Source organism: Sander vitreus, chromosome 14 (genome assembly GCF_031162955.1).
Source record: "Sander vitreus isolate 19-12246 chromosome 14, sanVit1, whole genome shotgun sequence".
NCBI classification, from domain to species: Eukaryota; Metazoa; Chordata; class Actinopteri; order Perciformes; family Percidae; genus Sander; species Sander vitreus.
Genome location: NC_135868.1, coordinates 20582385 through 20608856, shown reverse-complemented (window position 1 = coordinate 20608856; position 26472 = coordinate 20582385). Strand labels below are relative to the sequence as shown.

The 26472-nt window shown below is 39.6% G+C and overlaps 1 protein-coding gene across 1 annotated transcript in view; it reads left to right on the top strand.

Annotated features, from left to right (window-relative positions):
* csmd2 (CUB and Sushi multiple domains 2) overlaps nucleotides 1-26472 on the top strand; it is a 250682-nt gene that overhangs the window by 98193 nt on the left and 126017 nt on the right. The window contains exons 6-7 of the mRNA XM_078267604.1: nucleotides 22784-22896; nucleotides 24608-24685. Of these exons, the coding sequence (XP_078123730.1) occupies nucleotides 22784-22896; nucleotides 24608-24685 (191 nt within the window). The remainder of the gene's footprint in view (nucleotides 1-22783; nucleotides 22897-24607; nucleotides 24686-26472) is intronic.

Below are 26472 nucleotides of genomic sequence, written 5' to 3'. Positions count from 1 at the left end.
GTTATTATGCATTACTGTTTAGCATCTGATTCAAAAGCATTTATTATTATTTTTTATTTTATTTGCTGAATTATACACTGAATACTGATTTAGTTCCAGTCAAAGCCACTCCACCACACCATCCACATCCACCCCCACAACCATTTGATTCCTCTTAAGTACTTCCTGCTGGGGGCTCCAATATTTATGAGAGAAAAAATAACTGCCATGTGTTGTGCTGCCATTAGGCTACTCCTGTCCCAATGAACTGAAGTTACTACTGTCTCATTCTCATTAAGGTGCCTGACCATTTTGAATTTGGAAGTTGAAATGACTAGCAATTATTGTGTACTTTCAGTGGAGCTATTTGAAGAGGGGCAAATAAAGTTTATTTGTGTAGCAGATGAGCACTGTGACGTCTCAAAGGCTTGCTGCAAAATGTTTGGAAGTTGAGGGATGTAGTGCACAGCAGGCAGACAGCTGTCACCAAACACCAGTGCAAACAACTACAGCTGTACCTGTGCCTGCATGTAAATATTTGCATCTTTGGATACGTGGTGCGTGTCTATCCATGCAGTATGTTTGATGGGCGATGTGTTTGTGCACATAAATGGAGCACTAACAATGGATTTTGTGGCTTTAAATAGAAGGATGAAAGTGAAGGACATACTTAATACAGAGATGGGGGGGGGGGGGTTGATTCAGAGCTGTAATGAGTAAAATATGTTCTTATCTCTGTACATTTGTGGAGTCACTTTGAATAACCATGCATAACATTGCAACTCAAGCACACATGAACAGCAGCATTCACCACCATCTGCTATATCAATTATGGTTTATGGCTGCCTAAGGTTTATAGATAACCCTACCTATAAAAAAAAACAAGAATGGTGAAACTGGAAACAGTTTTTGCACCTAACAAAGAATAAATGAGGATTGTAACTAAATCTGCTGTAAACTGTGAGCCCTGTATTGTGAATTGTACCAGATGGTGAGCTGACTGTACCATTGCACCCCTTGTTGTCTAGTTTTTTGATTGAGGAAAGATGGGAATGTTGTGAACACACCAAAACTCCTTCAGCCTTCCTGAGCAGGACATGTACTACACGTCTGGATATTTTCTGTTGGGCGGAAGATGGTAGGCACCATCTTGATGCATGAGCGTTCAAACGCAAGTGTTGCTGAGGGCTACAGAATGTTGATGTGGGTTCAGAATAATGAAGCAGCTCCCGTGTTATTACACTCGTCACCATCTTATTCTTATTTGCACCCAGAGTGGGTTTGTTTTTATGTAGAAAAACCCAACAACAACCAAACTCCATTCCCCCCCAGTGTTTTTCTCACTTTGCTCATTTTCCTCCATGCATGCTCACTTCCAACTGCAAGTGACAGACTGCTGAGTAATGTGTTCATAATCACCACGGAGACAGAGAAAGGTGATTAATACTAGTCATTTAACATAGTTAGATCTCCACAGAGATTGTTTGTTTGAGGGTTTGACTGAGTGTGTTTGTGTTTCCTGGCCCAGGTCTTTGTCTATGAATGACTGTGTGTGTGTGTGTGTGTGTGTGTGTGTGTGTGTGTGTGTGTGTGTGTGTGTGTGCGTGCTGATGTTCATGTGATTGTGTGTCTGCACATTGTACATATCAAAGGAAGGATTTAGGTTTTTTCATTCTAACAACTCTTATGTAATTGTTGTGAAATGAAGGCATGTTTACACCTAATGACTACTATCGTATCAGCGGCTTGCAGCCTGTGGATGGATTTGGAATTCAAGGTTGAAAAAGTGATGCTTGGATCATTGTCTTTTAAAATTTCCACTCGGATAGACAGACATCTCTGAATTGACAGGTCCTTTGGGACAGAACAGAATAGCACTTGTTTGAAGTATGTTTTTAGCATTCTGAACTCTCTTTCTGCTTTATGTCTATATATTGGCCTGCAGTATATTATTATGAAAGAATCTCCAGGGTTTTGCAGTCGTCAGTGGCCACCCAGCCTAATGACATGGGCTATTAAGGCTTCATTAATCCACACAGTGAGAGAATGAGGATGGGGATGATGTTTCTGCCCACATACTGCAACCACTGCAATGTCCTCCATGGACCCAGATTTTTATATATATCCTACAGTAGAGTGTACCTCTGTTAGTGACAGCGAAAGAGCATTATGTTTCCCTTTGAGGTTGTCTAAAAGTAGGGGGCATGCAGCATAAAAACACGTAGACACACTTACAGTGCACATAAACACTCATGCACACATGCATTGTTTTTATCTTTATCATCATCATTATATTCTTAATCATCATTAGCATGCACACCGAACCTGTTAAATATTTGCCTTATTTTAAGTCTGAAACAAGCCCAAAGTGATACAGTCAGTGTTTTCTCACTTGCATTATGTAGTTTTTTCCCTTAACAGTAGTTTTCAACATTACATTATTACAGTTGGCAACATCAAGAATTGTTTGTCAAATTAAATGACCCATTGTTTAGCACATAGGCAGAATTAGTTTTTCAGCACCATACATTCATTAAGCAAGGGGGTATTCAGTCATTGGGGGTATTTAGTTTTCCTTCTTTTTGTTGTTTGTGAAACAACTGATGATGGTTTCAGCATTAAAACAGCATTCTGATGTGACAAATATTACAGTATACTAGGGGTGGTACGGTTCACAATACCCATGGTTCGTTTCGTATCACGGTTTTAGGGTCACAGTTTTTGGTTCTGTACGGTTCTTGTTAACACTCCAGAAATATACTTCAGCATATGATATATAGCTTAATTATCCACAATGTAGGATACAGTATTAAATAATTATATAGTTATATCATGTAATCATGCACAAACTGAATTTGACTTGACTTTAAGCACATTATTGGGACCATCTCTGAGGAAAGCTAGGTGAGATGTTGATACAGCAAGAGGGAAGACATTGATGATTTCAACATGCTTTTCATTTATTTGGCAAAAAAAGGAAAATGTGTATTGCCATCTACAGGAACTTATGTGCCTTTTTAGCACATGAAGATTGAAATATTACAGAATATCAATTGAAATAACTTGCATTTATCAAACTGCCAACTTCAGTGTAGCTCTTATAAAAATGTATCCTTTAAAAGAAAAAGAGAGGAACTCTTAAAGCTCCGTCTTTTTACAGTTTACAACGAGCGTAGCAGTCAGGTCCTCCTGGATACGTCTCATCTCCATTTTTTCTTTGTGTGTTTGTGTGTGCGTTTGTGTGTGTGTTTCTGTGTGTGTTTGTGTGTGTGTGCACACGTCAGTCGCGGGGAGAACTGAGCAGCCCCACCCGCTGCAGAGACCCGACAGGATCTAAACTGCAGCCGCTTCAGCGAATTTAGAGTGAAAAAACGTTACAGTATATTGATGTTAAAATGAATACAGGTTGGCAGGATGATCTGAAATGTTTTGCACGGTCTTTAGCTGTACGTTTTGTTGGTAACTTGTCCACACCTCTTCTTTCCCGCGAAAGGGAAACACACTGTCTGAGGTCACATACGGGCACCTGACGGGCACGAGGCTACATTGCGCATGCGTCGACCGTGCGGCACACAAACACGCGCTCCGAACCGAGACAAGCGGACCGAGCGGTTCGGATGTTTTTTCATGAACCGTACCACCCCTACAGTATACATATGTGCATTTCATTATCATATTTTTGCATGCATTTTGCATAAAGCCCTTATGTTTACCTCTACAAAGTACCTCTAATGTGTGGTCAAGTGTTTTGCATTTATCTCTGAGTGGGTAATTCATCTTTGAAAAAAGGAGTGACAGTGAAAGGCAACTCTAATGCTGACTTTGCATCATTTTTTTGCTTAAAGCCCTGCCAGGCTGGAAATTACACAACTTTCCTCAGCTGAACTGCAATTGCAGTCGTTTTTCCCCAAGGCAGCATTTATTTTTGTCATGACAAAGGTGAAGATGGATAATGTAAACAACTAAATGACATGTCCCAGAAAATATTGCTGATAGGCAGAGTGACCCATGGTCAAGGTTTTGCATTTTTAATTCTGTGCGGGCAAGTACTGTTCACTCACACAAAGCTGTATTTAACCAGTTAAGAACAGCAACACAAAAAACTGTAATAGAGCCAGTACTCACTCATTGCATAATGTTATACATGCAGTAATCTTTTATGCTTATTGTTCTGTTTTTGTTCCACATATCTGTGCTCATAATATAAAAAGACATGAAAGTAAATGCTTTTTATAGCTTAGTTGTACAACATAGCTCTTCATATTTACACGCTATCTGAGAACACTGACAAAGAGTAATGGTATTTCGATATAACTTACTGTGGCTCTGTTGCATTAGATGTCACACACACTCATTCACTCATACACATCTACAGTATATAATGTGTACTGTTACATTTCCTTGTATTTCTTTTGTATATAAAAACTCAACTAGTTAATGGATGCTTCTATCATCTGTATTATAAAACACACCTGCAGTGAGCAAAGGCAGTGGATATATCATGGCTAAGTTCGGTGGGGGGGTGAAAGGTCAGCGCTGACTCAGGAAGAAAGCAGATGGAGAGACCTCTTTTAATTGGATGGTTGTTTTACGACAAATCGGTCACGGTCAGGGGTGATGTATAAAAGATAGCTCTTCTCTTCTGCCTCAAGGTGTTTTCCATCCTTTCTCTTCCCACTTTACTTGATTGATGACTTTAATATTTATCTGCGATCTCCTCTTAACATTGGGCAGGGCGATAAAAGAAAATAAAGCAGAAACACATGAAATAGATTCATACCTTTAAAGCTGAATAAAATATATAACCATAAAAGACTATATGAGTGCATCTTATCTCTCTCTCTTGTTTTAGACAGGAAGACCAATAAAGGCTAATGGAAGAAGAGATCAGGCTCTATCAGCTAAGGTGAATCTCCGTTCTCTGCTGTATAATGGAAGAGAACTTGGCCCACTTCCACTTTGCCAAGATAACTTAAAAGGCTTAATTCTACCTGGCCTGTTTGAAGTTTAGTGTAACATGTGGAAGGAGGATCAAAGATTGCTTTGAACAGATTGAGGGCAAAACACACTTGCAAGCCCAAATTTAGCCGATGTGACGTGTGATTGGGTAGTCATCACTTTGTGTGTAACTATCATTTGTGTAATGATATTAAATGATAATTAATCCACTGTGATAAATTACTGTTTTGCTACAGTCATTGAACATCTGGACTTTTGTGTCTCCACATATCCCTCTTATATGTGTGTGCATGTTTGTTTGTAGATTAGACCCGGTGTGCGAGAACACCTGCCTGCATTTTGGTATGAATCTGTGTACACACCTTACTAAGTTTTCTGAGCTTCTTGAAGCAACACTAGGTAACTTTTCCTGCTTCGTTCCCCCTACAGGTTGGAAGCGGAATTGTCCATTACATTACATTACGCAAGTTTGCCAGATCGGGTAACGGATCTGTAGTTCGAGTGAACTGGACAATGTAATGTAATGGACAATTCCGCTTCCAACCTGTAGGGGGACTGAAGTGGGAAAAGTTACCTAGTGTTGCTTTAAGATATCCCCAGCAAATGCTTTAAGAGGCTGTCATCAAAGCTCACATCTCAGTCACCTGCCAGCCCACAATACATGTTCAAATACTTTAACTTTACCATCCCTCTCTCGGCAGGGCCAGCCTTCTGGATTTGGGATTGGCACTTTGTGTTAGGCCACCTGTGTTAGGGGCTTGTTCTGACCCAGAACGCACACAGAGATTTCACACACAGACAATGAAAGCAGTTTGTAAAGGTTTTAATGAACAAAATGGTACTCAGAGATACAGTGTGGATTTTGTCTGAGCGGGGAATCTCCTGGCTGGTCCGAGTACCGAGGCGACTCAAGGCGGACAGACAGGGAAGAGTTCACAGAAGTTTCCACAGGTGGAGGATGAGGCTGGAAGCTTGTAGGCACAGGGGAGGGGGCAGCAGGTCTGAGTGGTCATTGAATAAACTGAGAACTCAGAGCCACGTTAACACATGGGTGTAGACAACAAACTGGCGCCAAAGAGGTGATCAGCCCGGGTTTAAGTATTGCTGGAATGAATCTTGTAGATGAGCTGCAGCTGTGCAGTGTTGATTCGGCCACGCCCCTTGACCTACTTTCCTCTGAACACACCTCCAGCACTCCAGGTGGAAAAACACAGATACACACAGACAGAGAACAAAAACACCCAAAACAGGGCGGAGAGAGAGAGAGCTGCCCATAACACCTGTCTGATCAAACTTCAACAGTCTGTCCCCCAACTTGCGTATGTACTTCTTACCCTAAATCGTTTACAGCCACTAAATGTAGGACAGAACAGGCACACTGTTCGCTGCTATTTCATTTCTCATCCTCGTCTTTCCTTTCTTCTAATTCTTGTGTTTGAGAAAGACGGAGCAGATAATACTGAATGTGGCATCCAACTGCATTGTATATTGTCCCAAAAGTAGAAATGTAGCAGTAGACAAAGACAGAGGGAGGGATTACAGGAAGCGATGACAAAAAAAAGAGAGAACAAACGCTAATCTCTAAAAAATAAACTGTGAAATCCAGACAAAGGGCCAGTGAACAGAGCAGTAGAATAAAGGCCCTCTTTCTTTTTTTGCATCCCATACTTCAGTTCATGCATTGGGAAGAATATTTGAATGGGTTCACAATAGAATGGCTTTGTCAGTGACCCTCAAACTAATTTAAAAGACAACAAGTACATGGAGCTCTTGGGGGGAAAAAATCCTGAGGGTGGACAACAGGAGGGATAATGCAGAAGAAGAGGCACTGGAAAGAGAGGTTGTGGTTACGTTTTGGCAGCTCTTGGTGCCTGGGTGACTCATTCCCTACGTGTTCTGGAAGCTACTCATCTCTTGCCTGTTTCTTCCTCCCACCATAAATCCATCTTTTTTCACACGTTTGCCATCCACCCAGATGGAAATGTCAGAGTTCGTATCTATCCTCACAGCCTCAGTGAGATGCTACATGATTAGGACATTTTGATAAACTAACTGAAGTTCTTTTTCTTTTTTCAAGATTATTTTTTGGGCTTTAATGGAAAGAACAGCTGTAGACAGGAAAGGGGGAAATCAAACCTGGGCTGCTGCAGTAAGGACTGAGCCTTATTACATGTGGCGCACGCTTAACCAGGTGAGCTACCAGGGCACCCATGAAGTTCTCTTCTTTATAGAAAAAATACACAGAGAAAGAGTATGTATGTATCTATGTACTGTAATATGGTCTGACATTGAGGGAACAATGCCACAAGGGACAGAGGAGTCTGAATGAGATGAAAGAGGGGAGCAACTGGGACACCAGATGTCCATCTGGGGTTCATCCGCTCTCTTTTTCCAGCTTGTCCGAATGGCTCATGACCACATGCAGGAGACAGCCAAAAAGTGGCTGAACAATCAGAATAGGAAAATCACTTTTACTTTACAAGTTGAGACAAGCCACCTCTTCAGCTCAAGCTTTGAGTCTAAATAGGTATTTTTACAGTGAAAATCATGGAAAAATATTATAGCAGTGTTTCCTCTATGTTGATAGCATAGTGGCGGTCCGCCACGGTATCAGAAATAGGACAGACGCACAACAGGGTTTTCGCTATGTACACCGCGCACCACCGCTCCTTCAGCTGGTTATGAAAAATCATAAAGTCGTAGCGCCGTCTGCTCTACTGAACTCAAGCGAACTGTCATCCGCTCTCTCTCCCCCCAGGGTGAGCAGAGCAACTGGAACAGTGACAGGACGTCATCACTCGTGAAGTTATGGAAACCAAATAAACAACAGGGCGAGTACTACTTCACTCAATAAGTGATAAACAGCGACGAAAGCCGCGACATGAAATCCGCACTCACGCCCATGAAATATGACAGCTACAGTTTATTGGAAAATAGCATTGTGGACACTGAAGTTGATGAATTTACTGTTTATCAGACCCCAGAGGAGAAGAAGCTAACATTAGCCACGCTGCTGTGACAGCCCCTTTGCCTCCGACTCGCCGCCTCAGGAGACTGTGTGTATTCCTCCGACACGCTGTAGTAACGTTACTGATTTAAAACCGTTTTCCAGGTTAGTGGGGGTGCATATCGCTCAAAACCAACATGAAAAATGTAGCTAGTAATGTTCACTCAGCGTTTTGTTTTGTTGTTAAACTGTGTGTAAAATGAGCGGTGACGTTAAATCACCCTACGGTACCGTCTATTTTCTGGATGGTTTCAAGGTAACGGTCGGTAGCTTACATTAGCAGATAAGTCCGTACTCTGACGTCCAACCACCCCCCCCCCCCCCCCCCGCCACCGCTGAAAAGAATTCTAGAGGAAACACTGTATAGGAAGCAATTAAACTTTTACTGGCTGTTAGCATCACGCTAACATCAAAACTGAAGTGATTGATCCATCTGAAAGACCCTCACATGAAGAGTTGACTTTTATCAGCTCAGTTTATACTCGGATCCTGCCAGTATGCCAAGTATACTGTAGATTGAATTCGCTCATGCATTGTGACTTTGTTACAAGATCAACACAGACAATGAGATATGTGATTTGTCTGACATGTGCTGTCTGTGTTGAAAGATCATCCTAGAAAGAAGGCTTTTACTTCACAGAGCTTGGCTTTGACACCTAACTGTATTCTGTCAATTGGCTCAATTGTGAGTGAGACGAGTGGTTATTTCATACAGTATGTGGAAAAATCATCGGTCAGAAATGCATGCGATTAACTACTTTGACCCAATCCAGCTCAGAGCTTGAGGTTTCTCTATAGCCAGTGTGTGTATGCTACATAGACATGATTTTAGGATTCTGAGGTGTTACAATGTTGCAAATTTTCTAAAAACTGTCTGCATGCACAACTGCAACCACAAGCAGAAACATTCTATACAAGTATGATCACCTAATTTTGTACATTTGGTGACAAGAGGCATAATCATGATGCTGGAGCAGTACAGCACATCTGGAAAAGAGGCTGAGAAGGATGAACTCAAATCAAATCAACTCCTCTCATCCGGTTTAAAAGCAATAGACAGTTTCCTAATGGGCTGGAAGAAGCCGACTTCTCTGACAAGAAAATTGATTTTATCCTCAGGAAGCAGAGTTGCAAGGCAGAAATATACACCTGAAATGTGCCTCCAAGAGCAGATAATGTCCCTTTTTTAAGTTGGATTTACATTCCTGAACACACTGAAAATCCTGGCCATGGGTAATGATACAGAAGACAGATTACAACTACATTACCTAGCCTTGTAATAAAATGTTTTTCATTTTAAGTGTTTGTTACACGTGACCTGTGTTCAGTAATGAACAGTGCATCCCTCACATGGCTACAAAAGGAGCTTTTACATCCCCTCTCCTATTTGAGTTTCAGGGATTTAATCAACTAAAAGGGGAAGAACACTAGTGTGGATAACATTATTGTTAAGAAAAAGGCATCAAATCAGACTCTGCCTTAATTGCATATTAAAATGTACATTGATAATCATTTAAATGTGCATTGGATTTTTATATTATTATAAATAATGCTTTCACGCACAATTCTGCATACATGAAAAGTGTCTTACATATTTTTGGAGAGGTCACTTTCTACCATTGAAAGCCACATACATTGCACTATCTGTGCTTTCCTTTGTGAATAATGCTATTTGTCCATGTTTGTGCTATCTACAAGTTAGCGCTGGCACAAAATAGAGTTTTAGTCATTTGGGTTATTTATTTCGCTTCAGGCAGCCTCTTCACAGAACATCTGAAAAGCAGTGCATTGGGAATTGAGTAAGGAATCACAGATAAATAACATTAGTAAAAGATAAGCAGACGATTGCAGTAGATGTAAGCGCTAAGCAAGTAGGTGTATATTGGAGTGGATGATTTAGAGTAAAGCTAAAGTGTGTGGAATGGATAGTAGCCACTAAATCCAAAAATGATGTACAGACCTGGTGGATTTTTTCCCCAAGCACTTTGGTGTGGTAAAAATGTCTTTCTATTATTTAATCCTCTGCCAGTTTGTTTTCTCACTCTTATTTTCTGCTGATTCAATCCAGCTGTTGAGTGAAAAGGGGTCAAATAAATGAATAACCCGTTGAATTCAAGAAATAGCCTTTTAAAATCAACAAAGATGGATTTTAATGGTGTTATTACTAAGTGTACTTTCCCCACTTGTTGTTAATTAGTTTGATTTATACTTCATGTCGACCTGTATGTACTGTAGTACCCTTTACGTGGGAGCCTTGGGGCTTGTTGTTTAAAAGGGAAAATTCTGGATGCACTATTCAGTGCCTTCATTATAAAAAGTGCACGGCAGCAGATTGTATAGCAACATTGGATTATAAGCCATTTAGTTTTATGAATACCAGTAAGTTGCTTTTACTAATGGCCTCCTGTTAAATCATGCATGCATTTAATGACCACATGAACCTCAAAAATAAAAAAGAGTGATTGCATGCATATGTTTGGCATTTCCTCAAACCAACAGTAGTCATTTGAGGTAAGTATATGTAAAAGTAGTTCATCATCAGAATTAAGTTATATTGTACATAAATAAAAGTGAAAACTTTGGAGCCAAAGGAGAAGACAGAAGACAAGAGAAAAATAGTAAACTAAATATTGTCCAATAACATTAAACTAGAAGAAACACTTCTTAGGTGCTGTATTGTGAATTTATTATTTAAGGTTATCAAAAATACTGATACTCAAACTGTTGTTGTAAAGTACCTTTCTGTCATCTAAAAGTGACTTTTTCTTTACCAGTATTGTGTCCAGGTTGCTTAAAAATTCTATGTGCCTTTTCTTTTCCTTTTTGCCGTGGTATCGAAAGAGGTATCGAGCATTGTTCTTTCATACTGGTATTGTATCAATGTTTAAAATTCTGGTATCGTGACAATCTTAATATGATTGTCAATCTGATAAGGACATGGTAGCATCTGACATTAAATTAGTTTTCTGATGAAACATGTTAACACCAGGCACATAATGTCTGTTGGCATGCAATTACTCACATACACAAATACATACAGAGATGCATGCAAAAACCCATAGATAGCATAACAATGTAGCTATTTCAGGATGCTAGTATCAAGGGAATACAATGTGCCGGCTGTGGTTGGGGGGGAGTTGACAGTGTTGCCAGGTTCAATATCATTAGCATGGTTTCACCTGTCTCCTCGTATACTGTGTCATCTCCGACTCACTCTGAGAAAACTAACTGCTCATACACACAAACCACAAGGGAGTAGAAAGAGAGAGAGATAGGGAAAAGAAGGGAGAGAGAGAAATTGTCCAGTGAATCATAGATGTCCATCTTCCACTCACTAAGAGAGATATTAAATCTTCAGTTCTTAATATTATTACAAGTAAAAAGCTTAGCTGCAGGCTAAGATACTTGCTTGGATTGCAACCAAATGTTTTTTTTTTTTATATTAAGATGTTTTTAAGATGTTTGTTAAGATGAGACATTTGTTCTATCTTTCCGGGGTCTGATGGTACATTCAGACACAAAGATGATTTTTGCATGCTCTGAAATAGTTGTTAATTTGAACAAATGTAAGGAAGTTCCATGACTTCGTTGTTGTTGTAACGAAAACAGGTTTCGTCACTTGAGGTGCCTTAGGTATGTAAAAAGCACAACAATTTTCATCTGCTCAATTGTTTTAAAGAACTAATTTGCGATCATAAAAATGTGTGTTGTTTTGTGACCAAGAGTTTGTGGTGGGAGGGGTAATGGCGCTGTTCACTGAATATGTAGTATTGTGTTCTTGCCAAGAGTCAGATTAGATAATCAATACCAATTTCATGTCTGCTCGGTAAAAGTGAAGATACAGCTAGCAGTCGGTTAGCTTAGCTTAGCTTAGCTTACTTTATCATAAATACTTGAAACTGGGAAACAACTAGCCTGGCTCTGTCTAAATGTAACAAAATTAACGCTCACTAATTAACATGTCATATCTTTTCTGTAGATCTCGTTCATACAAAAAACAAAGTGTAAAAACAAGTTGTGGTTTTACAGGAGGTTAGTTTTTTTGTCACCATGCGGTTGCCAATAAACCAGCAGAAGCCGGCAGCACCATAACTTAGGGCTGCACGATATTTTGTATCATCGTCTACATCGCAATGTGAACGCAGGACGTTGCGATGTTGATGCTACAACTTCTTTGCTGCTTGATAAAAAAGTAAACTTTCACCGTTCTTTTCCATGATTGTTACCGACCGACCCTTCCCCTTTAAGACAGGTGGTCATGTGACATAATGTTAGTCCGACGGGGGGGGGGGGGTTGTTATGGGAAGTGAGGCTCTCCCTTGTGTAGAGAAGTACTGTAAGCGGCATCTGCCACTGACACAGTGATGCACATGCTTTTCCATGGGTAGTGAAGCTACAGTAGTCAGTGTTTTATGTTCGCTGCAAAGACAAACTAAATCACCTGATTAACGCAACGTAATCACGACATCTCCCGGCCATTTTTCACCGCAGAAAGCTGCTACCAGCCAGGCTAAAGCTAACATAGTTAGCCTAAAGAAACAAGGCGTCTGTCCCAACTAACGTTATGGTTCGGAGCTGCGACGCTGGAAAAGTAACACTAATCTACAACAGCAGTCTGTGTCTGATATAATGTAATTTACACTGATTTATGTGCTCTTGGATACACAGTTTGTTGCAAGAGTGTGACATACAGGTTCTGCATGCACAGCAAACCAACAATCATGATCAATTTTAATCAATTTATCTAACAACCAAAGCAGGCCCCGCTAGTCGACCACAACCTGAAATTTAGAGGAAGCAACATGCATGCATTATTAATATCATTCACTTTAGCCTGGATTGATATGATATGAATACAATGGTGTCATGTCAGTCAACCAGGTTATTTCTTCCTAATTTCCCTCTCCAAAATCACTTCAGAAGAGTAATCACAGCGCCTTACTTGCTTTGGTTTTTGTAAAGAATTAAAGTTCAACAAAGACTGGTTCACATAAGAAAATTTCCTTTTTCGTTTTTATTTTCTTTGTAGATGCACTCCCCTACAACATCACCCCAGTAGTCTTTTTTTCATATCGCAATATGTATCGCAGGGGAAAAAAATATCGTTTTTTTCCAATATCGTGCAGGCCTACCATAACTTTTCTATTTACACTTTGTTTCTGTAAGGATTTAACAAATTTCATTCCAATTTCATTGACGCTTCACTTTGCAGTCATTGGCTCTGTGAGTCGTTGTAGCCTATGCTTTGATGTTTAAAGGTGCTGTAGGTAGGATTGTGAAGATCCAGGACTTAGCCAAAATTCAGCAACCCTTCCCAGTGGAATGGGTCTCTTTTCTGCTTTATATTCATCGTTTCATGTCATCTGTTTTCTGATACTGGTATTTTTTTTTTTACCTGCTTCATGTAGTTCTACTCAAACATAGGGTCAGGTTCAACAAATATGACAGAAAGTTAGTTTTATAAGTCTTACCTACTGCACCTTTAACAAAAGCTGTGTGCTTCTGAACAGTGGTAGATCATGGCTTTCCAGCTGGGGGAGAAAAGTCTGTTTCAACCTACTAACTGCTTCTCTACTTGGCTTTTCTTCATCACACTGTGATGGTTGCTGTGTATTTCTCACCTCTTTTCTTCTGCCTCAAGTCTTTTGTAGAAGATAAGGATGATGTCCCAGCAATCGGCCCTAGGATACTATTGCCATTGGTTTATTGTTGTGTTTGATAGATCTACAGGGAGGGCTCAATTATCACTGCCACTTTTTAAGAGTGACCTTGGAAACTCATTTGTTTCTCTCCTGTTAACCACAGATCCAATACCGCCCGCAGACAATTACAACCATTGAGCAGTACACACACATTCTTTCTCAGTTGTGTGATGTGATTGATGGTGTGCATGTGTGTGTATTAGAGTGCGTGTGGGTCTTCCGTAACCTTCCTCGGTGATGATGGCGAAGCATTATGCGAGCCGGGTTTGACATAAATTAAACAATAGGGGAGAAATGAAGATAATAGCCACTGGTTTAACAATGTCTGCATTTGTCTTCTGCTTCCTCTTAGTCAAACAAGTCATTTGTGCCTGTGTGCCATTTTGTTGAAGGCAAACATTCAATAATATAAGCCGTTAGGCTCTGTGTGGTTTCCTCATCAGCATTGTTCCACAGTCCATTCAATAGCAGTTTAGTCCTATTGCTTTGCTATCTATGACTTTGCCTACATCCACCTTGACTTTTTGAAGAATAATAATAAATCACACTGACACTGGAATCAATTGCAGAACAAGTGGCACTAATTTATTCACTTCTATGAATTGAGCTGCTTGAGTTTGTTTCTGCCCCGTTTCCCCTGCTTGTCTGTATGCATTTCTGACTGTTATCAAAATATCTCAGGACTATCTCAAGTTACATTCACACTGTAAGCAGTGGAAAGGTCATGGTGTAATAAGCATATTAACTTTTTTATGTAGATTCACTCAAGAATAGTTTTGGTGGGTGAATTAATTGGGTCAAGCTCTTAAATTTGGGGTAACTTATTGTGGAGAACTTTTAACTTTGTAACATTTAAAGTTCCCATAACATGTGTTTTATATTATCTTATGAAATGATAAGGGTGCACAATCTCACAGATCGTAACTGAACCAAATTGAAGCAAAATAAAAGCCAGCTAAGTGTAGGTTTGCTTTTTAACTGGAAATTTAGCACTAGCGAATGCTCTTAAGTAGATCAGTCGCTCCTAAGAACTTTACTTTGGTATATTCTAACCTTCATATATGTTTTTATTATTTCAATCCAATTTGACCATAGAAATGAACTGTCATATGTTTTAGGCACAATCAAAACCTGTTACTGAATTAACCTAAAACTGTTCTTCACCTGACAGTCTTTCTCTACACACATCTCTAACAGTTCATTTGACAGACTAAACTATGCTGATGTTGTTTGATGTGAATATAATTTCGTAGTCAGGAAATAAAACACTTCTACAGCTTAAGACTTGTGCCGGTGTGGCTACTATACATTTCTCTTTGGTGAAGGAAATTAAACAGCATGGCAGAGTAGCCAATGAGGTTAGTTTTAATTTGCATAGATATTAAAATTGGAAGAGTATATCCTCAATCACTCATATTTTTCTGAGGCATGATTGAGAAGGAAATGTGTGTAGGATTATTGGTTATGAATAGCAGGATCATGGTAGGTCATATGGCAGTTGTACCGATAATTACCTACAAGCTTGAGGTGAGTTCTAACAACTGCTGCATTTACTCTGTTTATAAAATGAGTGACAAAAGTGCATTTGTAGGCCGCTTCAAGATACAGTACTGTAGTCTTGAGGAAATGTAAAAAAAACAACAAAAGAATAGGGAAGCCAAGATGAAGGCTGGTGTGTTGTTATTCCCAAAAGGAATTTTCTTTCAATCAGTGTACATATTATATGTTCTGTGAGGGCAGAAAATTAGTTGTTGGAGGAGGAAGAAGGAATCCCTCAGAAGATTTAACAAGGCTCTCTGATGGGGCCAGAGGTCTGCGTATGAATAATACATGAGGGCTGAGAGAGGAAGAAGAACAGACATTTTGGATCTGTTGGACCAGCGAGTCCAAGAGAAAAGTTGGCTCTAATGGGTCTGCAGTTTTACTGGCCTTGCAAGGCCTTGTTTTTGTGCTCAGAGCTTCAGTCTGGTGCAGCACAGACCCATGAGACATAACTGCACTGAACGCCTCTCTTAATACTTTGGCCTCAACTTTTAGTGTAAGGTTGATGTTTTTTACTGCCTGGGCTGTTGTTGTTTGAAGAAATGAATGAACGTGTTGAGAGTTCTATGTTGTTTTGAGCAGGGGGCTCTGGTGGTTCATTTAAACCCCCAGTGTATGTCTGGTCTCGGTTACATCTGAAGGTCAAGGCTACAGCTCCACTGCCAGCCAGGGCTTTAATACTGCCATTCTGGACTTAAGGGTCTTCCACACTGATTAGTTTTCACCTCAGAAGGATGTGTGTGTGTGTGTGTGTGTGTGTGTGTGTGTGTGTGTGTGTGTGTGTGTGCGCGTGTGTGCGCGCGTGTGTGAATTTGAGTGTGTTAGAGAGTGTGACAGAGGAAGGGAAGGAGAATGTACTGATATCTGCATACGTGTTTGTAACTGTGAATGTTTGCTAGTGGTGGTTTGCGTGCGTGTGGGCATCATGTACATCTGGACAGACTGGCCTGTGCTATAATTCACATACCCTCATTAAAATGTTGAAAGTTTTGGCTTTAAAGTCACTGTGACCCCCGGTCTGCAGTAAGCACACCAGGACCTGCATACTGAGCACAGCTCTGACTGATCTACCTAAGTAGCTGCAATTAATAGGGACGTTCTTCGTCCCGCTACACGCATGCAACCACCCACACATGAACACATATATGGTCATCTGATGCATCACAATGAATTCATTTAATGAGCAGTGATTTAAAGCGTTTGATCCTAATGTGGCGCTTGTCACCTTTGACACCTAAACTCCGCCCATCACTGATTATGCATAGAGGCATTTGACACCTTCGCCCCTCGAACAGAAAACAGATGACATGAAACGATGAATATAAAGCAGAAAAGAGACCCATTCCACTGGGAAGGGTTGCTGAATTGCCTGATGACGATGACCTTTGTTCAAAATCCTGAAAGGCATTAACAATTTAATGAGTCACATCTCATCAGTATGGTAAGTATATCTATGCTAGTGTTACATAAATGGATTTTGTCTTGCCCTGGCGTATTGCTAAGACCCTCAGTCATAATATGACAGTGAAAAGACAAGTCTAAGAAACAAGGATTTGCCAATCTGACTTCAGATACTATAGGACATTGGAGGTTTCCTATGAAGTTGTGTACCCATTAAACCATTTACGGTCTTTTATGAATGTTGATACCGTGCAATGGAAATGGAAGTAAAAGAGCTGAATCAAAGCCTAGCTGTTTCTCAAAAAGATCTGTGTGGTTCACAGCTCAGTCCCCTCAGTCAAGAACACTACTGTTGCTTCTATCACCTTGCCCAAAATACATTTCTTGGACAATCATCAAAAGTCTGACTCAGACTGAGGAGCTTTGGGGCCTGGAAATGGAAACTGATTTAGCGCTGCACTCTCAAGACGATTCCACGTAAAATCTAATATGGTCAGCTACAGACAGAAAGAGAGAGAGCAAGGTGTAAAAAGGAACTATAGAAGTGGCCACAACACCCTTCAGGAGACCTCCATCAACCAGCTCAGGACTTTTTCTGTCGCTCCCCATGGTCACTTTCACCCTAAAACTTTAATGTTTTCAGCAAAAAAAAGGGGCGTGGCAGTGAAATGGAGCAAGGCAGAGGTGACACTAGGTCAAAATGATATTTATGGTGGTATGTTCTTTCCTTATATTTATTAATCGCCCAATCCGTAATGGCATACCCATCAGTTCCTTATCCTGTGTCATTGCCACAGTTTATCACAATCTTAAGTCAGTCTTTAGTTTGCTTGTTTTGTGTTAATGAAAGTTGATTCCAGCTCAAATTGACATTAATTCAAAGGGACATTTTTATTAGTCCCTATGGTGAAAAGGTGAGTAACTGTACCATGTCAGGCTGTTTGCATTAATATCTTGGCGCTAGTGTTTTGAGGCCTTTCTATGTGCGTGTGGGCTGTGGGGATCATTTCCTGTAATTTCTTTTGCGTGAGATTTAGTACCCAGGATTGAGCTGTTTCAGGACCCAGCTATATACTTATAGCCAGAGGTCATGCTGGCACTCTGTCCTAGTAGTACCACTCCAAACACACATGTGCCAGACACTACATGATCCCCTCAATGCTTCATCTTTAAGTGATAAAACATCTCCTGAGGCATGCCGACTCACTTTATCAGTCTTGTGAATCGAGGCCAGTGTCGCACAACATGGCTTCACATTTCCGCCTCATTTTCATTATACGATGCGGCCTCCCGGTCACACTGACATAAAGGAACAAGTAATAATCTTACCAGATAAATAATTTAATCATGTCCATGTTTAAAACTATATAGAAAAAAAGAGAGCATGCCGATAAAGACAGAGTATGTGATTGAATTGATGTGGGACATTTATATTGTTTTCTTGATATACTGTTTTCCCATCCATTATGCTTTAGATAAAGGGCCCAGCTTTAAGTCAGAGGTAGTTGTGGAATGTTCAGTGAAGTAAATAGACATCCAAGAGTCCAAGAATTTAACATTGATAATGCAACCTACCCTGATGGAAATTGTAGGCCTATGTGCTGTATATTAGATTTTTAGGGGCCGAGCAGCGAAGCTGCATGGACCCTATTGTTTTTGCCTGTATTATTATTATTATTATTATTATTATTATTAATTATTATTATTATTATTATTATTCCTAAGAAATCCATGTTCTAATGCACGAAAACTCACCAAAATTTGCACATAAGTCCAGTTCTAGGCCAAACTTAATCAGTGCAATTTGTGTGCTTGTCCTGATGGTGGCGCTACAACAGCCAACTAAAATTCTAAACAAATCAGCCGTACATGCTACAACGTGGCAACTTATGCCGAACTGTAGCCCCAATAGAGCAGCAACTATGCTCTGATGTTACCTAGTAGCAAGTTTGAAGTCCATCACTCAAATTTGGGGAACTTCATCTCCAGACTGTCCTCCACAAAATTACCATTCAGATTTTTGATGCATCAAAAATTGAGCCCACAGTGCATTAACACATTTTACTACATACAGTAGTATAAACAAATCCTGCAGTTTTTCCAAACTAAATATTTGATGTTCATGGAAAAAAATCACAACATTTGAAAATCACTGTAGATTTTCAATCGTAAATTTTCAATTTCAGAATTTTATCTCAAAAAGTGAATTTAGAAAAAAAAGTTTGAATTGTGTCCTTATCTAAGCATTGCAGTCAATGCAAAATAGAGCATCTTTAAACTAAATCAGTTTTGCATTTATTGATCTGTCTGAAAATAAATTACAGGCAGCTCTGTTGCCTTAACCAAGTACACATATTCTCAGAATTTTCTAATGAGAAATTCATTTTTTTACAGCAGTTTACAATTCTGCATTTTCACGCAGGCCTGCTCCTTATCTACTAGGCGTTGCCATGCCACCTGTGACATCACCCAGATAATAGCTCCCTGAGATCAGAAACTACGGCGTCAAATGTTCCAAGTTCGAACCCATGGTGTTGATCATACATATATCTAATCAGACATTGTGCTGTGGACAACTGCCCTGCATATTTTAAATGTGTGACTGCATTAACGCACCTGATTCTGATTAACAATCTGTCCAGTTCCAGTTTTGGAAAGTGTCCCAGGCTGACTCAATAAAATATATATTCCCAATAGCTAGAAGAGTCATAACCTATGCAATAGCTCACTGAGATCAGCACATGCCTTTGGACCTGAAGATTGTGAGTTCAAAGCTCAAAAAAAGTCACAATTTCATATCTTATACATAATCAGCCATTAGGCTTTGAACTCTTTCCCTGCGAGTTTAAAATGCTTGGCCCTGACCATCGCTGTGGAGCAGCTATAATCTGATCTTATCATTTATATAAGACCGTTTTTATAATACCTAAAGCCATTTCATAAAATCTTTAATTGTATTGCTTTAAAAGCCTAGTTTAGGGTTGGTCTTTCCCAGGTTACAATCACTTGCATGGACAGTGAGTTGTTTTGTGATGTGAAGCAGCAAAATTGGTTTGTGTGGAGCAAGCAGAAGATGAACTGAGAGCTAACATTAGCAGCAATATATGCGAGGTGGACAGTGCAGTACAAATATCTTAGTACAACATTTTGAAAGCTATCATCAAAATATGCTCCAGGTGCTGCTTAATTTGACAATGTTGCTCCTGCAAGTGAGTTTGTGGGCTATACATACTGAACATACAACACACATGTTGCGCACACACTGCGCACACTTACAAAGCTCTCAATGCTTCGGTTAACATTTTGGGACCCTCATTATGCTACCGTTGAAGTTTGGTGATATTTTGAGCCTTTTTAGTGGTATAAATAGCGATTTGTTTTTACGTTCCCTGTGCCCCAAATACTAGCGTTGTAAGCTAATCAGCGGTCCGCGCTAGCGTCTTGCAAGCTAATAACTCATTCGATTAGCATGAAAACATGTCCCAGAAAGTGAAAGAGTGGGTACACATCTGTTAATAACCCCTAGGTTCGTTTCGCGCCGGAATTGTCCTTTAATTAGAGGAGTAACTTTGCTTTTGAAGTAATGCAGGAAGTGTGCATTTCGTTTCCATGCTTATTGTGTTTCCACAACAATGTTAGTGAGTAAATCTACTGAAATGGCCACCACATCATAACAGAGGGGTGTGATGTATAAGATGAGAAGGCAGAGGTTAACTCATGTAAGTTATGGCTGTAAAAAGTAAAGGGAATCTACACATCTTTGCCAAGTGCTAACCAGTACAGAAGGCATCCATAAATTGATGGGGAGGGTCATGCCTCTTTTCACAATCATTTTAGAGGGTCATTGAAAAATCTTTACTGGTGAAGGGAGGGTCAAGTCTAATTTTACTAAAGATCCCAAAACTCCTCCGGTGGCACTTTATATAAATAACGAACAGTCCCTTAGTATTACCATTTCATCTGAGTTTTTTCATCAATTTTTTCACAGTATGGTGCCCATTTCCTGTTCACAAACTGTCATATTTCAGCTAAACAGTGCACTAAAATATGCTTCTGAAAACTTTTTAGGCGAGAAGTAGTCAATTCTGTATCATTATCTTGGTTTATATTTGATCACCACTGCCTAGTTTTACAGTTTTATCTGAGTTCGGTCTGAGTTTGAGAGAGAGAGAAAGAGAGAGAGAGAGAGAGAGAGAGAGGCAGCTCTCTCTCTTGATCCACTTCTATACTCTTTGTGTCTGTAAACTGAAGTACACTGCTCAAGCAACAGGCCCTAGGGCCAGCAGCAAACCTCTAAGTGAAGCGTTTTGCATCTGCTGGCCTATGAGTAGGGAGATTTGGGCACTGGTAAGATGGAGGGAAGTTTAACATAGTTCATTTACACATACTACCAACATTATTATGATACAAAGTGGGTTAAATAACGGCAAAGTATCCCTTTAATCATCATCTCATTTCCGCCTTGCATTTTTTTCTTACCTGCTGCCCAAAAATCTTTCCAAAAATGTTTTCCACTCTTACTGTCTCCCTCTGATCCCTCTGGAGAGCTTGTGTTCATCTTAACTAATACGTTAAGCTACTGTACATTGAAGCTGAGGCCCCACTGCAGCAAGAGTGTATGTTATAAACGAATAGTGCTCTGTTTTCATCAAAATAAAAGCTAATTCAGTCTACATCTAGAAATCTCCATGCTTTTAATTGATCCTAAGAGAGTTCTACAGTGTAGTCAGTCACGTATCTCCACCAAACACTCTCACTAGACTACGACCTTGTTCGGTTGAAGCTGTATGGTTAAAGCTGTTTTATTCGTTTGTCCCTGCAGAATCGGTAGATGTTTTTGCATTCAAAGAAGAACAAAATAATCTCTCATACCTATTTTCCAGTCTCTTTCTCCATTTTATTTAATTTTTTTGTCACATTTTCACTTTGCTTTCCCTTTGCTTTTTTCCTGTGCCTTTTTTCTTCTTCCATTGGTATTAATGAGAACTGTTTGGAGGTGTACTTCAGTATGTATATACTCCATAGAGTGAAGCAGATGTGTAGGTTGGGGGTGATAAGGTGGACGCAGTTGGGGAAATGTAATTTACAGATTGGCAATTGGAGTTAATGCACAACCGTACTCTGTGTGTGTGTGTGTGTGTGTGTGTGTGTGTGTGTGTGTGTGTGTGTGTGTGTGTGTGTGTGTGTGTGTGTGTGAGAGAGATGGTGTTAGTGTGTCTCAAGATAAAACATGATGTGTTCCCAAATGACTTTTGCTTTAACAACTGTAGAACTGCTTGGTAAGCAACAGCCCTCATTAGCATACAGATCAGGACGCACTATAAGTGTTTGTAAAGTATAATTCACTTCTGCTTTTTCAAAGCAATAAAAGGAGTGTCCTTTCTCTGCAAATGCCAATGCTGGTCTTTCCTGGTCCCATGTTTTTATTGGGCCACAGTTTGGTTAAGAGTCGTTAACATTACAGTTCCCCTTGAGTACCAGACCCTTCCTTTAATAGATCTTAAAATGGTGTAACCTTTTTACATCTCTTTGTCAAGGAGGCCACATTAATTTTGAAACATTAGTATAATTATCATAAACAAACAAGACAATCAACGGGAAGACTGGCAGGTTCTGCCAGCCTCTATAATATATAGTCTTCTATTGGACTTGACTTTATTGGAAATCTGATGGATTACATAATTGCTTTATGGCACAAAACAGAAGCATAGGCAAGCACATTTGTTTCTTATAATGGAACTGTATAGAGTGAATACAAGATGGTATAGCAATGATTTAAGGAAGACATGATGTGTGCATCAATAACAGTTACTCATACAGCAGCATACTATACCTAACACAGTAACGTTATTTACTCCAAGCTTATGGTGTCCATGACGCTTTGCCTTGACAAAATAAACAATATAACAAATTATTAGATACAAAAATGAAGTGACATTCAGATTATCTGAAAAAGTCAGATTCATTTTCCATTGTCCATGTAAAAAAATGTATCAGTGCTTAGACTGATGCTACAGATATCACTGGTACATGTCTAGCCTTTAACTTTAAATACATTTACGAGTGTACAGGATATGCTAAATATTACAATCAATATTTGCAATCTGCTCTCTTCACATTTTCTAGTTAAAACAGTCATGTGCTAAAATGCCAGTAGTCTAAGGCACTCTTCTCTCTGACTCTGTGTCTACAGGTTCACTGGCCCCAACCTTCCCTCACCCATCATTAGCAGCAAGAACTGGCTTCGTCTGCACTTTACCTCTGATGGCAACCACAAGTTGAGAGGTTTCAGCGCCCAGTACCAAGGTAAGATGAAAAGAGGTTTTAAATTTTAAAAGAACAAATTAATAATGTGTGCCAAGTTTAACTTTGTAGACGGATCAGCAAATAATTGCTGGATTTTCACAATATTTGATTTAGATATTCTTGGTCCCCCTAAAGATAAATTCTAATATTTATTCCTCCTCCTCCTCCTCCTCCTCCTCCTCCTCCTCCTTCGCCTTCTTCTTCTTCTTCTTCTTCTTCTTCTTCTTCTTCTTCTTCTTCTTCTTCTTCTTCTTCTTCTTCTTCTTCTTCTTCACCACCTTTATTTAACCAGGAAAAGACTCATTGGGATTGTCCTCCCCAGGGGACAAACTCATATATGTTGGACACTCCATGAGCTTTCCTCATGGAGTGTCCAACATATATCCCATAATCTAAGAGGCACATTGCCATGAAATTTGCTGAGCATATTCTTGCTCCTAAGGGAATTAAGTGTTAGTGACCTTAGTAAGACCCCAGTGTCTTTTATTTTTGCAACCCTGTCGAGACAAAATGAACAGGGAAACCATCAATATGTTATCAGGTCTAACAAAGAAACTATACCTGCAATAAGTGAAATTATCTCATTATTGTGGCAGATTGGTTGAGATGCTTTCAGGATGGAGACTCATTATTAGAGTGAGACACACACACACACACACACACACACACACACACACACACACACACAATCCTGTCTTTCTACTGCATCCATTTTAGTTACAGGGATCAGCTTTGAGAAGATATGAGCAGGGGAAAATGATTACTTTGTCCACAAAACATGTGATCTCTAAGGACCTCACCTCTAGCCATCCGCTTGAAATCTCAGAGAAGATGGGAAGAGAGAAAGAAGGGGGTACATAAAGACAAAAGAGAAGGGGGGATGAAGAATATGGATTGGGTTCAATGTAAGATTATGTTTTTCTTCCTTTTCTAATCAGGGCAGCAAATCTGAAAAGAGAGGTTTCTCTTCTGGAAGCATAATAAACCAACTTTTTGACACATGACTCAGATTAGCTTTGAATTGCAATGAGGCTGAAACTGAGCAAAGGATAAAATCATATTTATGCAAAACAAGTAAAGTTCCATTGTCAGGAACCGCCAAAGTAATTAAATAGGATGAGTGTGAAGGGAAGCACAGACAATGCTGATGGTGTTTTTGAATTTGGCGAATAAGTATGCATTTAGATGAGCCTCCTACTTTGCTATGATGGCTTTGTTTGTTTTTAATATTCTCTGCAATAATCGTAAAACTCAATAATTTAAACCTCATCTTTTTATTGTATAGAAATGACAGATTTTGCTCCTCGTATACCCTGCCTTCTAATCCTAAAAACCTAATAATAATGTTATTCCCTGCACTTTTCTATCCAAAAGGTTGCAAAGAAATTGTACATCCTTGAGCTCTATGTATAATTTTTATGGAGTAACACTTCATCATATATATGTTGTAGATCCTTTTAAGGTACAGAACTTAGGTTTAATTGTCATGAAACATTCAGTTGTTTTCTTATTTGACAAGCGTTGGCACAACTTCATTTTTGTTTAATTGCTTTGTCAAAACTGCTGTGAAAATATCTGGAGTAGGTGTATGGAACATTTTATATTATATACCGCGTCTGCTGCAGTCATTTAGGCACTGCTGAAATGTGTGGGCGTCATTTTTGCACTTCGTGCTGTCTTATATGTCTCTCTGCTCTGTTTCCCTCTACAGTGAAGAAGATGACTGAACTTAAGTCTCGTGGTGTAAAGATGTTGCCTAGCAAAGACAACCACCACAAGATATCAGTGTGTAAGTTGCAAACCTTAACTGTCAACTAGGGGAGGGCGATATGGCAAAAAATATGATCACAATAATTTTTTTAATATCGATATATAATTTGATAATGCTGCCAGTTTAAAGAGTATCCTGATAATAATTGAAGCCTGAAGAAACCAAAGGGTCCATTAGTTAAATTTTAGAATATAGTTTAACATAGAAAATAGAACATAATGTAACATTGAACTGTGCAAACACGGCTTGGTTTAGAATATATTTTGTGATAAAAGAATATATTGAATAACATCTAAATGATAACATTTAACTTTGCAAACATGCTTTATCTGCCTTAACAAAACAGTACAAGTTAGTAATGTAAATGCAAATAATGTAAATAAAACTAAAAGCTGTGACTACTATCACATTCACTTTTCATGTGGGGCAATGGTCGCAAAAGACGACACGATTGATTGTTGTTTTTCAGCCCTGATAACCCTGTTAACAGCAGAAGAACCACTAGGACGTTGGACAAAACATGTGGGCAGACTAACGTTAACATGGGCCCGCATTTTCAAACTCTCTGTGTGGTTGCTGGGATGGTACGGGATGGGAAACGTTTGGTTGTGTTTCCCGTCTTGGTCGACACTGAGCGACGGCATATTTTGCAGACCGTGTTAATCTGCGCTTTGTCACTTTAGAGATATCCAAACATAACCTATAATTGACGTTGTGTTACCTTTTTTGCCAACAATTTCCTAAGCTTTGGAGGATAACGCAAGTTCACTTTCACTGTCGCTTTTCTTTCTTGGAGTTTAGTTCTGCTGTGTGATAGGCTGTTATTTCGAGTAAAATATGTCATTAGTTAATCATCGTTATCGACCTGAATTTTATCGAGATCGTTTTATCGCCCAGCCCTACTGTCAACAGTGTTTTGCCAATAAGCTTTTCTGAAACGAATAATACCACTTATTCAGTGCAATGTCCCCTGAGTTATCAAGGGAGAAAATAATTTCAAAGGATTACTTTAAAGAAAACTTCAATATACAAATGTGGACAGAGATTTACTTTGCACAGTGTGACGAAATGGAAAGCACCTCTAATTTAACCTTATGCATCTTGGGTAAAAACTCTGGCAATGGCATCAGATGTCCACTTGCCATCAGTTTAACTTTTCTTTCTCACCGCACTGCAGACTGGCACCAGTGGCTATCATGCTATGAGTCTGCAGTGCTGTTAAGGGCTTAAGGATTTTGCTCAAGGATAAGCAGCAGGTATAGTTGCATTAGGAACTACAACCCTGACACAGAGCCTGTGAAGTGCATCAGTCTTAGAAACAACTGTTCTGTTCTGTCTCCTGGAGAAGCCAGACAGTCGTTTGGACCAGTCTCAACTCTTGTTCAAAGTCATTTAAAAGTTTTATTTTTTTTTCTCTACTGCTTGGCCAGAGAACCGGGTGAATGCTGACGGTTGTAAGATGTACAGACACAAAGGACGCACAGTCTGTGCTAGAGATGCACTTCTAATGGACAGCAGTAATTGCATTGGTTTCCTTGCCCTTGTTCTGCCTCACCCTCTGTTTGAACTTACTGTTCATTAGCCATTCTGCTTTATTTTAACATCTGTAACATTAGCAACTTGACAGCTATGAGTCACATGACTAGAGAGATGCAGAGGGATGTCGAAGGGTTTAAGAACAACCTGTCGAACAAAGAAAAGGTGCATTAATGATAATCCTGCCTCAAGGCCATTTACAATTCATTTTATCCACTACTACTATACCACTGCCTCCGACTTTATCTTTGGCTTTTAATCTGTGTCTC